The sequence below is a fragment of the Selaginella moellendorffii genome, unplaced genomic scaffold, assembly GCF_000143415.4.
Source record: "Selaginella moellendorffii unplaced genomic scaffold, v1.0 SELMOscaffold_59, whole genome shotgun sequence".
In the NCBI taxonomy this organism is placed as follows: Eukaryota; Viridiplantae; Streptophyta; class Lycopodiopsida; order Selaginellales; family Selaginellaceae; genus Selaginella; species Selaginella moellendorffii.
Genome location: NW_003314320.1, coordinates 568,970 through 582,368, shown reverse-complemented (window position 1 = coordinate 582,368; position 13,399 = coordinate 568,970). Strand labels below are relative to the sequence as shown.

At 44.6% G+C, this 13,399-nt stretch overlaps 3 protein-coding genes across 3 annotated transcripts; all 3 read left to right on the top strand.

Annotated features, from left to right (window-relative positions):
* The first annotated feature begins 4,302 nt into the window (after positions 1-4,302).
* Positions 4,303-5,384, top strand: LOC9644009 (ubiquitin-conjugating enzyme E2 1). Its single transcript, XM_002983723.2, has 6 exons — positions 4,303-4,566; positions 4,611-4,695; positions 4,769-4,861; positions 4,929-5,017; positions 5,094-5,179; positions 5,257-5,384. Exons 1-6 carry the CDS (start codon positions 4,501-4,503, stop codon positions 5,294-5,296), a joined length of 459 nt encoding a protein of 152 aa, XP_002983769.1. The 5' UTR covers positions 4,303-4,500; the 3' UTR covers positions 5,297-5,384.
* Positions 5,385-5,419: 35 nt separating this feature from the next.
* On the top strand, positions 5,420-10,338 carry LOC112351260. Its single transcript, XM_024688776.1, has 10 exons — positions 5,420-6,364; positions 6,429-6,708; positions 6,755-6,937; positions 6,996-7,109; positions 7,161-7,523; positions 7,578-9,124; positions 9,182-9,337; positions 9,393-9,618; positions 9,669-9,973; positions 10,030-10,338. The coding sequence occupies exons 1-10, from the start codon at positions 5,598-5,600 to the stop codon at positions 10,319-10,321; spliced, it is 4,233 nt and encodes a 1,410-aa protein (XP_024544544.1). The 5' UTR covers positions 5,420-5,597; the 3' UTR covers positions 10,322-10,338.
* LOC112351261 (pentatricopeptide repeat-containing protein At3g63370, chloroplastic-like) lies at positions 10,338-12,666 on the top strand. The gene has a single exon (XM_024688778.1). It carries the CDS (start codon positions 10,353-10,355, stop codon positions 12,519-12,521), a length of 2,169 nt encoding a protein of 722 aa, XP_024544546.1. The 5' UTR covers positions 10,338-10,352; the 3' UTR covers positions 12,522-12,666.
* Positions 12,667-13,399: the final 733 nt, after the last annotated feature.

Sequence of the window (13,399 nt, the reverse complement as noted above, 5' to 3'; positions counted from 1 at the left end):
AAATCAATTTTTGTGAAAAATCATATCTTGGAAAGTAACTCTAATATTTCAGGGATCAATAGAAGTAAGTTTTAGTTAGGAATGATGACTTTGTTCAGATTATAATAGTCAATCATTGAATGAAAAGATTTGTCTTTCTTGGATACAAAAAAGATAAGTGCATCAATTAGTGATTGAGAAAACATTTAAAAATATTCTCTTTTTCTTATGTAATGTCTCCAACTTTGTTAATGAAAAATTGTAAATACACCAAAATGGTGGTGATTTCCCTTCCACAAGATTGATATGGTGGAAAATATCAATTATTTTCTTGTGGAAAACATTCTTAAATTTGGTATGTTTGAAAGAAAAAGTGGATTTGATTTTGATAAATAGAGTTAATGTTAAATGAACAACAATTATGAAGATAGAATTAGTATTATGACAGCTGGTAACTTAGAACTCATACAAAGAAATGTAAAAAATTTAGATTATAAAAGAAAAAGAAGATACTTGGAGAAGGGGAGAATTATCCAATTGACATTATGCCACTTCCAACCTATTGTCAAATTTATTCACTCAAAGTAAAGAAAACTAAGAATGATAAAGGTCTTCGGGATGGAATTAATATTGAAAGAGATATTGCAATAAGTTTTAAATGCTATTACTTTTACCAACTCAATTTCATGTGTGATGAATCTAGAGAGGATTTATCAACAATCTACCACTTCACCATAAGTTGGATGTTGTGATGGTTGAAGAAAAATGCCACAAAAAAGTGTACATTTTTAATCGATGAAGTTTTTATTAGCATTGTTATTATTTAAAAGTTGAAAAAAGACTATATAGATTTTATAAAATGAAATGAAAAAACTTGAAAATCTATGAAGGAGGAATAAAGCCAAAATAAGTAAAATAAGATAATTCATATAGTCAAATAACCCCTAATTAGACTAAATATTCTCATTTTTCATAAACAACTATATGGCAAGCACAAAAATAAAGATATTACTTCCGAAAGTGGTTTGTATTGCTAATATACAAAGGGGGTTCTTGATTTGATATTATTATTCAGCCTTGAAAAAGTGCTATTAGCATATAACTTCAATTTATATTTGAACTTTGCCTTGCTCATGTGCTGGTTGCTCCAAGATTGGGGCTATTGGACGAGTAACAAAGGTTTAATAATGAGATTTCAATTGTCATTTTTATAATTAATTATCATAATAAATAGCAAAATCAATGGTAGTTATGAAAGATATTAGATTTGGATAATAAAAGTATGAGATCTTTGCATCATCATAAAGGCTAAGGTGAAATTATTTTTTGAGGGTTATATCATCCCATAAAATATCAATAGTGACCATTTGAAACTCCAATACATAGGCAAATATAGATTTGAAGCTTTATCACAATTGTAACAATTTATTGATGGGAGTAAACTCTTGATTAGTATTATTTTGTGAAGAGCTAAATAAAAAGATTGAAATTCTAAAGAACAGAATCACTCTTTTCAAAATGGGTAGGTAGTAAAAAGAGATTTAATTAGGCTAACACAAAAAAGTTAGAATGGGGTATTAACCAAGCTAAATTCAAAGCCTAATTTGGTTAAAGAAGCCATAGAACTCAGACTATATACTATTAAACTTTATTGGGATAGCTCTAAATTAAAAAGTCGCTATTAGTGCTAAATAATTTGTTAGAGCTATAAATGAAGTGTTGTATAAGATTACTTTAATACTTTATATGGTATCAAGATCTAACTGAAGTTGAAGAAAATGATCTAAAGAAGCCATTAATATTAGAGTGTTTAAATTGTTAGGAGCTTGTTATTGAGAGAAAGACAACAAAACTACTAAAATATTAAACAATGAATGAAAAAAAAAATTATATTGAACACTTTAAGTATAAAATCCTTAAAATTGTTGAAACCAATTTCAGAAAATTTAGAAATATAACTTTAATCTCAAATGCCCATTCATATATATAGTAAATTTCAAATTCAAATCCCATGAGTAAAGATTTAGGGCTTAAGTTTTATTGTGGCTGAATATATTCCTTAATAAATACAAAGAGATAGCAAATATATGACATGATCTTTGTAATTTATTTCAATTAAATATTTTTTATATTAATTATTTTTAAAGTTTGTTTTATGCAAACTGACATACTTAGATTATTATTAAATATTCTATATTCATTTAGATTAATTCCTTCAAAACTTTTCCACCACTACCACCACCTTATGCTTCTTGAAGATTCTCTTAACCACTTCTTAGAAATACAGGCCTTTATATTGTGTGGAATAAGTGTTGTGAATTTTATCTTTTGTCCTAGAGCCTCCACAAGAAAAACAAGGTAAAAATAATCATATAATTCTTACCATATATCTAGTAGAATAGCTTTGACTCCCTTATAACAAACATGACCCAATCTCTTTCTTTGCATCAAATCTCATAACCTATTTATATGGATCGAGTATAGATACAACTAAAAGTCAAATAAATCAAAATATCTTCACTGCTTTTTCTATCTCCACTTTCAATCCAGAATGGAACCAGCAAAAACTTTTCTCTGATAAGAATCTAGACAAAATCAAGAGCAAGATGAACAGCCCCTGGCATCATGGTACACGAAAGTTTCCTTCCAGCTCCATTCCTCGCAGGTCAGATTCCCTCTTCTTGACAATCACATGCTTCCCATGTTAACTGGCATGGAGCCAATCTTGGAAGTCATGTCACAACCCTGTCATCATCACCTGCTCGCCAAGAGGATAAACAAAGCTTTGTGTTCACATCTGTGAGCAAAACAAGAAACCGTGTCTTGAGTGATTTTAGAAATGAACCTGGTCATCAACAATAAAACTTACCTCCAAAACTCACCCTCCATGCTCTTGTGCAGGTCAGAGTCCAGAAGAGGCTGGCAATCAAAGATGGCATTTAGAGCCTATATTGGCAATTAAGATTCTTAAACCAGAGTTATTAAGAATAAAAGAATTTAAAAGGAATAAATAGCAAAAGAATTCCTAGAATTAAAGACCAAACTTAATAACACTTAAAGAATTAGATCATCTATATTTATGTAAATTTTGTTAAACCTTAGATTTCATTTTTAGAATATTATATTTTTTTATCTACGGCTTCCTTCTCAACACCTTTTATCTTGGTAGAGGCTAAGGCTCAATTGGGGCTTTGTGGAAAATGGTCAGGAAACATTCTTGGACATGTCAAAAAAGGAATGTTTAGTAGGAAAATAATTCTCTAAACCAGTTATCTTTCTTTTGGCAGTAGCTTTTTTTAATCTATAGAAATTACTATTGGGATTAAAGATTGAAGTGGCAAAATCCTAGTTGAATTGAAAGCCTTTGGTGTTCTTTACAAAAGAAAATTTTTGGCGCTTGAAATTCATGTGTTACTTTGTCTATATCAACTTTATGATTAACAATGATGCAGAATTATTTTATTTTATTTACTGTTTACTAAGAAGCATATGAGACTGATGATGTATTAAAAAATGTCTGTTGTGGTCGCTGAGCACTCCACATTTTCGTTATCTTCAACATCTTCGTCATCGTCCCCTCCTCCTCCTCCACAGCGCCGTTGAGCCGAGCTGCTTGTGATTCGGTCGGCATACTCCTCCCTGGGTCCACAGCACCGTTTGTTGTGGACTCTGCACTTGTCCGCATTGGAATGCCTCCATGAGTTAGCTCACCATTTCTTGTCACGTAGTTTCCAATCTCGCAGAATTGCGGTGCCCAGGCTGTTCCTTCCAGGATGCCATGCGCGGCTGATCCCTGGACGGAGCCGGCGAAAGCGTTGGGGAGTCATTTAAAACATGTTCGACGTCTTGCACCCATGCCATGCGATGTATGTGGGACAAAACCGGAGATCCCTGGGCATCTTTGGTGATGCACATTAATGGAGTTCTACAATCACCCAGTGGTGACAGGACAGTGACTTGTGTGCCCTGGAGAGGTGTGGGATTTAAAGCCATAACGCCTTAATGGTTGGGAGGTTGGCGTAGGGTTCACTCCTTGTTTGTTTCAGTGAGATTGCCAAAAACCAAGATCTTGGTTTTCACCTTGTTAATTGTGAGTCTCTTGTAATTGCAAAACACTGCCAAACACTGCCAAACACTGCCAATGTGTCCAAGCTGTCGTTGCCGGGGAGGTTGCGAGTTAGACAGTCAATCAAATCATAAATTCCATAAAAACAAGTTTCAAGATGCTTTTGCAGAAATTTCCCCGATTAAGTGACATAGTTTGACGGGGACTGACGGGCACTGACGGGCCGTGGCCGCATAGACCAATACCGACCTCTATGCCAATCAATCAATATCAGTCCAGTTCTTAGGGTTTTGTAAGGCGCCGGGGACGTGCGTGCTACGGCAGCGCGCGAGCGAGGGCGAGCCATGGCGGGCTTGTGACAACAGCATGCTCGTTGCGGGTGCTGCCGCCGCCGCCGCCGCTCTTAGATCTTCTCACGACGAATTCGCGTTCTTGCAAGGTAGGGTAAGGAGAAAATGCTGTCCTCGGCGCAGTTGCGGCTCATGTCCGACCTCAAAGCGATCCAACAGGAGCCGCCGGAGGTATGATTGTAGCTGATGGAATTGGATTGATCTCTTCTTAGCAGGGATGTAGCGCGAGCCCTCAAGGCGAAGAGAATCTCTTTGTGTGGGGAGCGACGGTGTTTGGGCCGGATGAAACCCCGTGGGAAGGTACTTATGAGAATTTCTCTTTCCCTTTTTCTTTTTTTCTTTTTTTTACGTTTGATGGAATCAAATCTCGCAGGAGCGATCTTGCCACTTCGTCTCACGTTTGGCGAGCACTATCCGGCAAAGCCACCGCGCGTAAGATTCACGTCGGAAGTTTTCCATCCCAATGGTAAGTCTGTGACGGATTTTCGCGAACGTTAGTTTTCCATTCTTTTTAAAACGCTTTGATCCTCCAGTCTACAGTGATGGCGCTCTCTGTATGGATATCATCCAGGACGCTTGGTCTCCCTGCCATAACGTGAGCACGATTCTCACATCCATTCAGGTAAAGTTCTCCTTTTGCAGGCTTGTTCTTCCAGTTTTGTTCTAACAATGGTGTTCTTCGTGCTATGTTGTGCCAGTCACTTCTTACTGATCCAAATCCCGCGAGTCCAGCGAATCCGGAAGCTGCTCATATGTATCAAAACGATCTCCAAGCATACAACAGGTAGAAATCGTGATGTTTCTTTCGTGGTCTTGGCTTTGGCTTTGGTCTCTGATCGATGGTTGTGAATTTCATTCCAGGAGAGTTCGCCAGTGCGTGAGAAAATCCCTGGAAATATAGTAGCATGGCTTGCAACAAGAAAGAAATATAATCTCTTTACCTGTGGTGTACCTATTAGCTTCGAAATACTCAAAACTATTAACGTGAACCAGTTCTCGTGTGTGTTCTCGCGTGTCGGTGGTCCGGCTAGGGTTCCACGCGTCGAGCGTGATGGCGCTGCGATATCTCTTAACTCTCAGGTACTTCATGGCGCCCTGGAGGATCTATCCCCTGTTTCTGGCATGGATTCTCATGCGGCAACGGCAATTTCAATGTTCTTGAGCAGCCAGTGGTAGGATTTGACATCTATCGTCCACTGGCGATGGATATTTCGATCGGAATGTGGTCGGCAGTGCCAATCCATGAGGGATTTCGGGCTCATCGGAGATTTCTGGCATCCAAGCTACTATCGAGGGGATTTCTCCTTCGCAAAACGGCATGCATGAGTGCTGGGCCGATGGATATCTTCTCCCTGGTGGAATTCGATGTGAGGAGCAGCTTAAACAGCTTGCAAGAGTTCCTTATGGCAATGCCGAGCACATCGGCGATGGGATTCCTGGCGATAGCTCTCACAGCGGTGGCTGGAACTTCGATTGCTGGCAGCAAATCAAACAAACCAGGCAGCAGCGGAGAAAGAAAAATTCCACCGAACAAGTTGTCGGATTACTGGCTCCTCACTCTCAATCCATCGCCTTTCAACAGATTTGTGGTGGCAAGGTGGCCGTCGATCATTTTCGATTCGAGTTCTCCGGACGACTCTTATGAGAAGATGGAACTTTCGAGCCACCAGGTAGTGTCGGTTCGAAGCGAAAGCTTGCAAGGCAACAAGGATGGCAGGAAGACGCTGGAGTATCAACGAAAATGTATATGGACTGAGGATGGTGGAAGTCTTGCTCTCGACTGGCCGGCTTATCTCGATCTGGATGGTGATCACGGTCTTGACACCACCTTGCTGCTCATTCCCGGGACGTTCAAAGGAAGCGAAGACGAGGCGGTCAAGATTTTCGCTCAAGAAGCCTTACAAAGCGGATACTTTTCTGTGGTTCTGAATCCCAGAGGATGTGGAAACTCGCCGCTTACAACACCAAGGTATGTTTGTGAAGTTATTCTTACGTCCAAACATTCTTTTCTATTTTTCTGTCTCTTCGAGCAGGATTTTCTCTGCTGGTGACAGTGACGATGTACGCACAGCAGTGTCCTATATTGCTCGCTGCAGGCCGTGGACAACGTTCCTAGGAATTGGATGGGGTTTCGGTGCAAATATGCTGGCTAAATATCTTGGAGAGGAGAACTTGACACCTCTTACAGCGGCAGTCTGTATCAATAACCCGTTTGATCTGGACGAGGCTACGAAATACATGAAGCGGAATCGTGCTGCTGGTCTTGACAGGGAGCTGACTGATGGTCTCGTTCAAATACTACGGTCGAACAAGGTACTTCATGAGAAGAAAGATTGTTTGCTTCAATACTGGTTTCTAGTTTCTTTTCCAAGGACAAGCAAACATGGACATAACTGGTGGTCTCGCAGCTACGTCTGTAAGGGAGTTCGAGGCTGCCGTTTCGTGCCCAGCAAGGGGATTTAAGTCTTTGGAAAGCTATTACAGGAGTTCAAGCAGTCGTAATGTTATCGATGGAATTCAAACTCCTTTGCTCTGCATTCAGGTTTGTGTCACTTTTGACGTTGTAACTATCAAAGTAGCCAACTGTTCTGTGAATGTAGGATAGTACTGCGGCTCCACCGTTTTCCATTCCACAAAATGCATTTGAAGAGAATCCTTTCACGACGCTACTGTACTCGCCAAACGACGGCTACAACTTCAAAATAGTGTTAGAGGTAAACTTACTTTATACGTACGACTTCTAATCATCTTTCTTTTCCATCCAGTGGCTTGCTGCTGTGGAGATAGCATTGCTGAAAGGTCGTCATCCGTTACTTCGTGGAATAGATTTGGCAATAAAGCCTTCCAAAGGGTGGAGTACGAACTTGACTACAGGTTTACTCGAAGAAGGAAATGAGTACATAACGTTGGAGTCAAAGGAAGACTTCTGGGCACCTAATGAAGGGACTGAAGGGATTGAACATAAAGAAGGGACTGAACCTCAAGTGCCAGAAGTGCAAAGTCAGCAGAATGAAAGTCAGCAGAATGAAGAGACAGAGCAAGGTCAAGCTAAACAAGCTGCTCAAACAGTCTTCAGCGCTTTGGATATGGCAATGCCAGGAACATTATCTCCCGAAACTAAAGAACAGGTTCTCTTTTAATTTTTCTCGGTTTTTTTCTAGCTAAAGCTCTTGTCAACACAGGTATTGGATGCTGTTGGAAGGGGTGAGACTGTAATCACAGCGTTGCAAAATGCTGTTCCTGAAGATGTGCGTGGAAAGATGGCTGCTGCTGTCTCTGCTGCCGTACAAACTCGCGGTATAAGTTTAAAGCTCGTTGGTTTTGGAGACTCCGTGCCGGCTCCAACTTTGCCGAAGGGGGACATGCAAAGTACCCCTCCTGCTCCAACCGGTGGCTCGGATGGAGAAGGCAAATCCGAGACAACAAAAGAATCCGATCGAACGGGAAACACAGAATCTGATGCAAAAAAAGGCGCAGAACCGGCAGTTCTTCCAGGAGGAAAGCAAGAACAGCCTAGTGCTTCAGACGAAAAAGGAGATACTGAGGAGAACAAAGATGCAGAAGCTGCAGTCCAAAATCAAAAGCGGCCTGAAAATACGTCCGATCCACCAAAGCCAGAAACAGATGTATCAAGCCGGAATCCTGAAAACACTCCAGCCGCTCAGCAAACAAACTCGTCCATCAACGTCCAACAGGCATTTCAAGCATTTTCTGGTTTTGATGATTCTACGCAAATGGCTGTCAACAATGTGTTTGGATTACTCGAAGGGATGCTCGATCAAATTGAAAGCGGGAATGGAAACGAAGCGCCCCAGGCACAAGGAAACAACAGGGGTGATACAGAAACGACTTCAGGAAACAGGAAGGAGGGGGAGCTGGTCTTTCAGTCGTCAGCAAACTTCCCTTTAGAGACTTCCTCCAGGTCCGAGTTTACAAACCCAGAAGTAGCAAACGCGGCAGCAGTTACGAAGAGCACAACTACACTAGAACAGGTGGACGAGGTGAAAGATGTCCACACCAGACTAAAGAAAACGAAGATTTCGGGATTTGTTTTGCACGACTGCAAAGGTTCCGACAGGAATGATGGTTTTTCAGAGGAACATTTGGCCCAAGCTGAAAACATAGTTCTGGAAGCCATGAAGGTGGAAGTACGAAGAAGGCTCGGATCAGCTTCTCCAGGTGTTATAGATGGTTTGAAAGAGGAACTTCCCGGGGTCGCGAGAGCAGCAATACGTCACGTCGATACCTCTTCTGGACGGGTTCTTTCGGCCGAAGGCCTGGTTGATGCTGTGGCGTCGGCGTTTCGGGGGACTATCATTCTGCAGAAAGTCGTTCCTTTCGGGGTGCTAGTCGGGGTCATTCTGGCATCCCTCGTCAACTCGTACGTGGTTGTCACAACAAAGAACGACAACGAGCGAGTGGAGGAAGAAATCAAAGTGCAGGAGAAATCGCTACCTGAAGCAACTAGCGACAATCCGGTGGCTGCAAGCGAGGAGATTGAGAAGGGTCTTTGCGGAAATGTTGTGGGAGCTGTGACTGCTGCTGCTATGGGTGCTACTGCTGCGTTCGCCAGCAGTGGTAGCTCTCGTTCGGGATCAAGAGACGGCCAAGAAGGCGATGGGGACGACGATTGCTACAAGGATAACATAGTCACTAGCATGGCGGAGAAGGCCTTTTCCATTGCCGCTCCCGTGGTTCCAACCAAAGATGGCCAAGTCGACCACGAAAGGTATTTTCTTACTTTCTTTTTTATTGAATGCAATGTATTGGTTACACTGAACAACAGGTTGATATCAATGCTAGCGGATATTGGTCAGAAGGCCGGGTTTTTAAATGTCATTGGAAAGGCTGCACTTCTTTGGGGTGGTTTACGTGGTGCTATGAATGTAACAGAGAGGCTGCTTGTATTTTTCAAAATAGCTGCCATGCCGTTGCATCGAAGGTACTTTGGTTTAGTTTTTCTGCTGAAGCTTGAGTTCGTAGTTTTGTGTTTGCAGGCTCCTGGGATTTTCGGGAATGGTTTTACTTCTGTGGTCTCCAATTTTTCTACCATTGCTCCCCACTCTTTTGACCGAGTGGGCATCGCACTCGTCTGGAGGGGTAGCGCAGTGCGCTTGCGTTTTTGGTTTTTATGGAGCACTGATTCTTTTGATTATAATCTGGGGGAAGAAAATTCGTGGCTTCGATCAGCCATTACACCAATATGGCCTCAGGCTGAAGAGAGTAAGCAACTTCTTTTATCCACTAATGTTCTAACGCTCTTTCTTTTGCAGCTCAATCTCTTTGGAGCTGGCTTAGCAGTCGGTTGTGGGGTCGTGTGTCTATTTTACGTCCTACTTTCCCAGCTTCGCTACTTGAAGCTCGTCTCCTCCTTCCTGGTAATGACTTCATTCTCTCAGGCGCTAATTTCGATCGGAAAGCTAGCGAAGCTGACAGTCGAAGCACTGGCAATGGGAGTGGTCATTGCACCAGTGGAGGAACTTATCTTTCGCTCGTGGCTGCTTGAAGAGATCTCGGTCGATTTCGGCGAGCAGAAAGCCATACTACTCTCCAGCCTCTTGTTTGCAATAGTTCACTGGTAAGTAGCTTTCATTCTCTTTTTTCCATGGTCTATATGTTCTCCTTTGATCTCAGGTCACCATCGGCAATACCAGGACTATGGTTCATGGGTGTTGCTCTTGCGGGTGCTCGCGTCAGATCAAACGGGAATTTGGCGCTTCCAATCGGACTACACGCCGGCTTGATCGCTGCAAACTTCGTGCTCACTTGCGGAGGATTCGTGGTCTATTCGCCAAAAGCTCCTTGCTGGTTAACAGGACTTCACGCAAGCAGTCCTCTCGCAGGAGTTTTTGGCGCTGCCATAGCTGGAGCTTTCGCAGCGCTCTTGTTTCCATGGAAAGTTTTGGCCGTGGAAAAAATTAATTAAAGTTCTTCAAATTTCTAGGGCTCTTGGTTGGATGAGCAGCGATCTTGACGCCGAGATCGCGACGCGCCTCTCCCATCGATCGCCGGATTACGTCCACCTCCTGCGCCGCTGTGGCGAGGAGCGAGCGCTTTCACAGGGTAAGCGCGTCCACGGCCACATTCGCAGCTTCTACCGCGGGAAGAGGGTCGCATTCCTCGCGAATCTCCTGCTGGAGATGTATGGCAAGTGTGGCAGCCTCAGCGACGCGCGCCAGGTATTCGACGATTCCCTCTTCCACCGCAATCTCTTCTCCTGGGGCCTGATGATGAACGCGTATGCCAAGAACGGGCATTGCAAGGAGGTCGTGCGGCTCTACTGGGAGATGTCCAACCAGGGAGTGAAGATGGAGAACAGCGTCGTCTTCCTCCTTGTTCTTGGCGCATGCTCCAAGCTGGGCAGCTTCAAACCGGGTAAGTCTCTCCATTCTCACGTCCTAGAGAGTGGCTTCTTCTCGGATTCCTTGCACAGCGCTCTCATCACCATGTATGGCAGATGTGGAAGCGCGGAGGAGGCACGCAGAGAATTCGACAGGATCGCCACGAAGAACGTCGTGACTTGGAGCGCCATGCTTGGAGCATATGCCCGAAACGGGCATAGCAGGCAGGCTGTGGAGATCTACAGACGAATGGTCCACGAGGAGAAGCTAGAGCCCAGCGAAGTGACGTACCTCGGCGTTGTGGAGGCCTGCGCGAGCTTGCGCAGCCTGGATCTGGGACGAGAAATCCACAGGAGCATCGAAGCAGCCGGGAGACTTGAGATTGGTGCCGCGCTGGGGAATGCGCTCATCGGGATGTACAGCAAGTGTCGGAGCTGCGACGATGCATGGAGAGTTTTCGAGAGCATGAAAAACAAGACGGTCTTCTCGTGGAACTGTATGATCTCGGCGTTCACGCAGCAGGGCCAGAACAGGAGAGCTCTCCAGCTCTACCATCGAATGGAACCCGAAGGTATGAAACGCAACTTGGTCACTTTCCTCAGTGCTCTCACTGCCTGCTCGGCTCTCCAGGATCTGGCACAAGGCAAAGCCATCCACGCCCGAGTGGCTGACGCTGGATACGATGCCCAAGTTGTCGTGAGAAACGCGCTGGTACACATGTACAGCAAGTGTGGAGATCTAGACGCCGCCAGGGACGTCTTCGACAACACCGTCGAGAGAAGCGAGGTGTCGTGGAACTCGATCATGGCGGCGTACGCTCAGAACGGCCGTGCCGCGGAAGCTCTCGAGCTCTACCGGAAGATGGACGTCCAGCCCGACTGCATCACTTTCACCACCGCGCTGGATGCTTGCTCGAGGCTGCGAGCTCTGGATCAGGGCAGGGAGATCCACCAGCGGCTCGTTTCCTCGGGGCTCATGCCGGACGCTGCCACCGGGAACGCGCTGATAACCATGTATGGGAGGTGCTGCTGCCTGGACGAGGCGAGAGCGGTGTTCGACGCAATGGAAGCCAGGGACGTGGTCACCTGGACGGCGATCATCGCAGCCTACTCTCAGAGCGGCGACGCCAGACAAGCTCTGGAGATCTACGCGAGGATGAGAGCCGAGAGCAGCGTCAAGCCCAACGAGATAACTCTCGTCGCCATCGCCGACGCCTGCTGCGCAGCCAAGGATCTCGTCCAGGGCAGGCTCGTTCACTCGAGAGCAATCTCCTCCAAGTTCCAGATCCATGGCTCGCTGGGGAATGCGCTGGTAAACATGTACGCCAGCTGCGGCAGCCTGGTGGAAGCCCGGAAGCTCTTCGACGAGATGCGCGACCACAGGGACGTGATATGCTGGTCCTCGATGATCGCGGCCTACGCTCGCCATGGCCACGCCGCGGAAGCTCTCAACCTTTTGTCCGAGCTGTGCTTGGAAGGAGTGGAGCCGGATCACATAACTTTCATCACGATCTTGTTCGCGTGTAGCCATGCCGGGCTGGTGGCCGAGGGGAGGTACGTGTTTGCTTTGATGGTGGAGGATTACTGTGGCTGCCCGGACGCGCAGCATTACCAGTGCTTGGTGGATGTTCTTGGCAGGGCCGGATGGATGCCGCTGGCGGAAGAGCTGGTCAAGAGCATGCCGTTTGAGCCCGAGTGTGCTGCGTGGATGACGCTGCTGGGATCTTACAATGTTTGTGGTGACTATCAGCGAGGACGCCAGGCCGCGGAGCTTGGTCTTTGTTGATGGTTGACATCTAACGGCTGTCAATAGTTCGTAGCCGTCAAGATGGAGTATATCTAATCTCATGTCTCATGACAATCTCAAGAAGTGGACTTTATTGAGCGGGTTGTTTAGGAGTCATTGATATATAAAACTTCTTGTGCTAGAATGATGATCTCAAGGCCTCAAGAAATAATATTATATAAGCACACTTCGAAAGAACTCATTTTAAATGACTCGTCTCTAAATTCATGTTTGTTCTCACAACTGGAACCAGAGAGAGTAAGAATAGTAATTGGATTCGAAGAAAACATGATGCACACAACAGTTACTTCAATGGTTTGGTTGTTTTTCACTTGCAAGGGCAGCGGTGAAGCGGGAGCGAGAACACAAGCATTCGATGAGATACAACAAAAAGAAAAGCTATTCTCCTCAATCACAAAGTTGAGAAGAGGAAGTAGAAATTCGTTTTTTCCTCTCTTCACCTGTCCTCCGCGTTATTGATCCTCTCTTCCATAATTCCTAACTGATGTTCATAATCTCTGTATATCTTAGCAATTGAGTATTGATGTTCTTGATCAAGCCAGGTCACTGGAGCACTTTCTTTGCACAAATAATACAGCATACCTTGGGCATCGTTTCCTTCGCTCGTAACGTAGCTCTAGCTAGGGCTTATTAGCTAAAGGAAGACTCACGGCCATATTCCCCGAGATGGACCACCATTAAAGCTCATAGAACTGGAAAGATCTCTTCATTGCCAGGTATATGAAGTACAAACAACAAAAGTTTATTGCTTCTAAGAGCTTGGTTTGTTCACAAGTTCTGTTAATGCTTGTGATACAAGATTGTTTTCGTCCCTCAAGGGGATGATTCGATGATCAGTGGCGAGCTCTCTTGCTCGG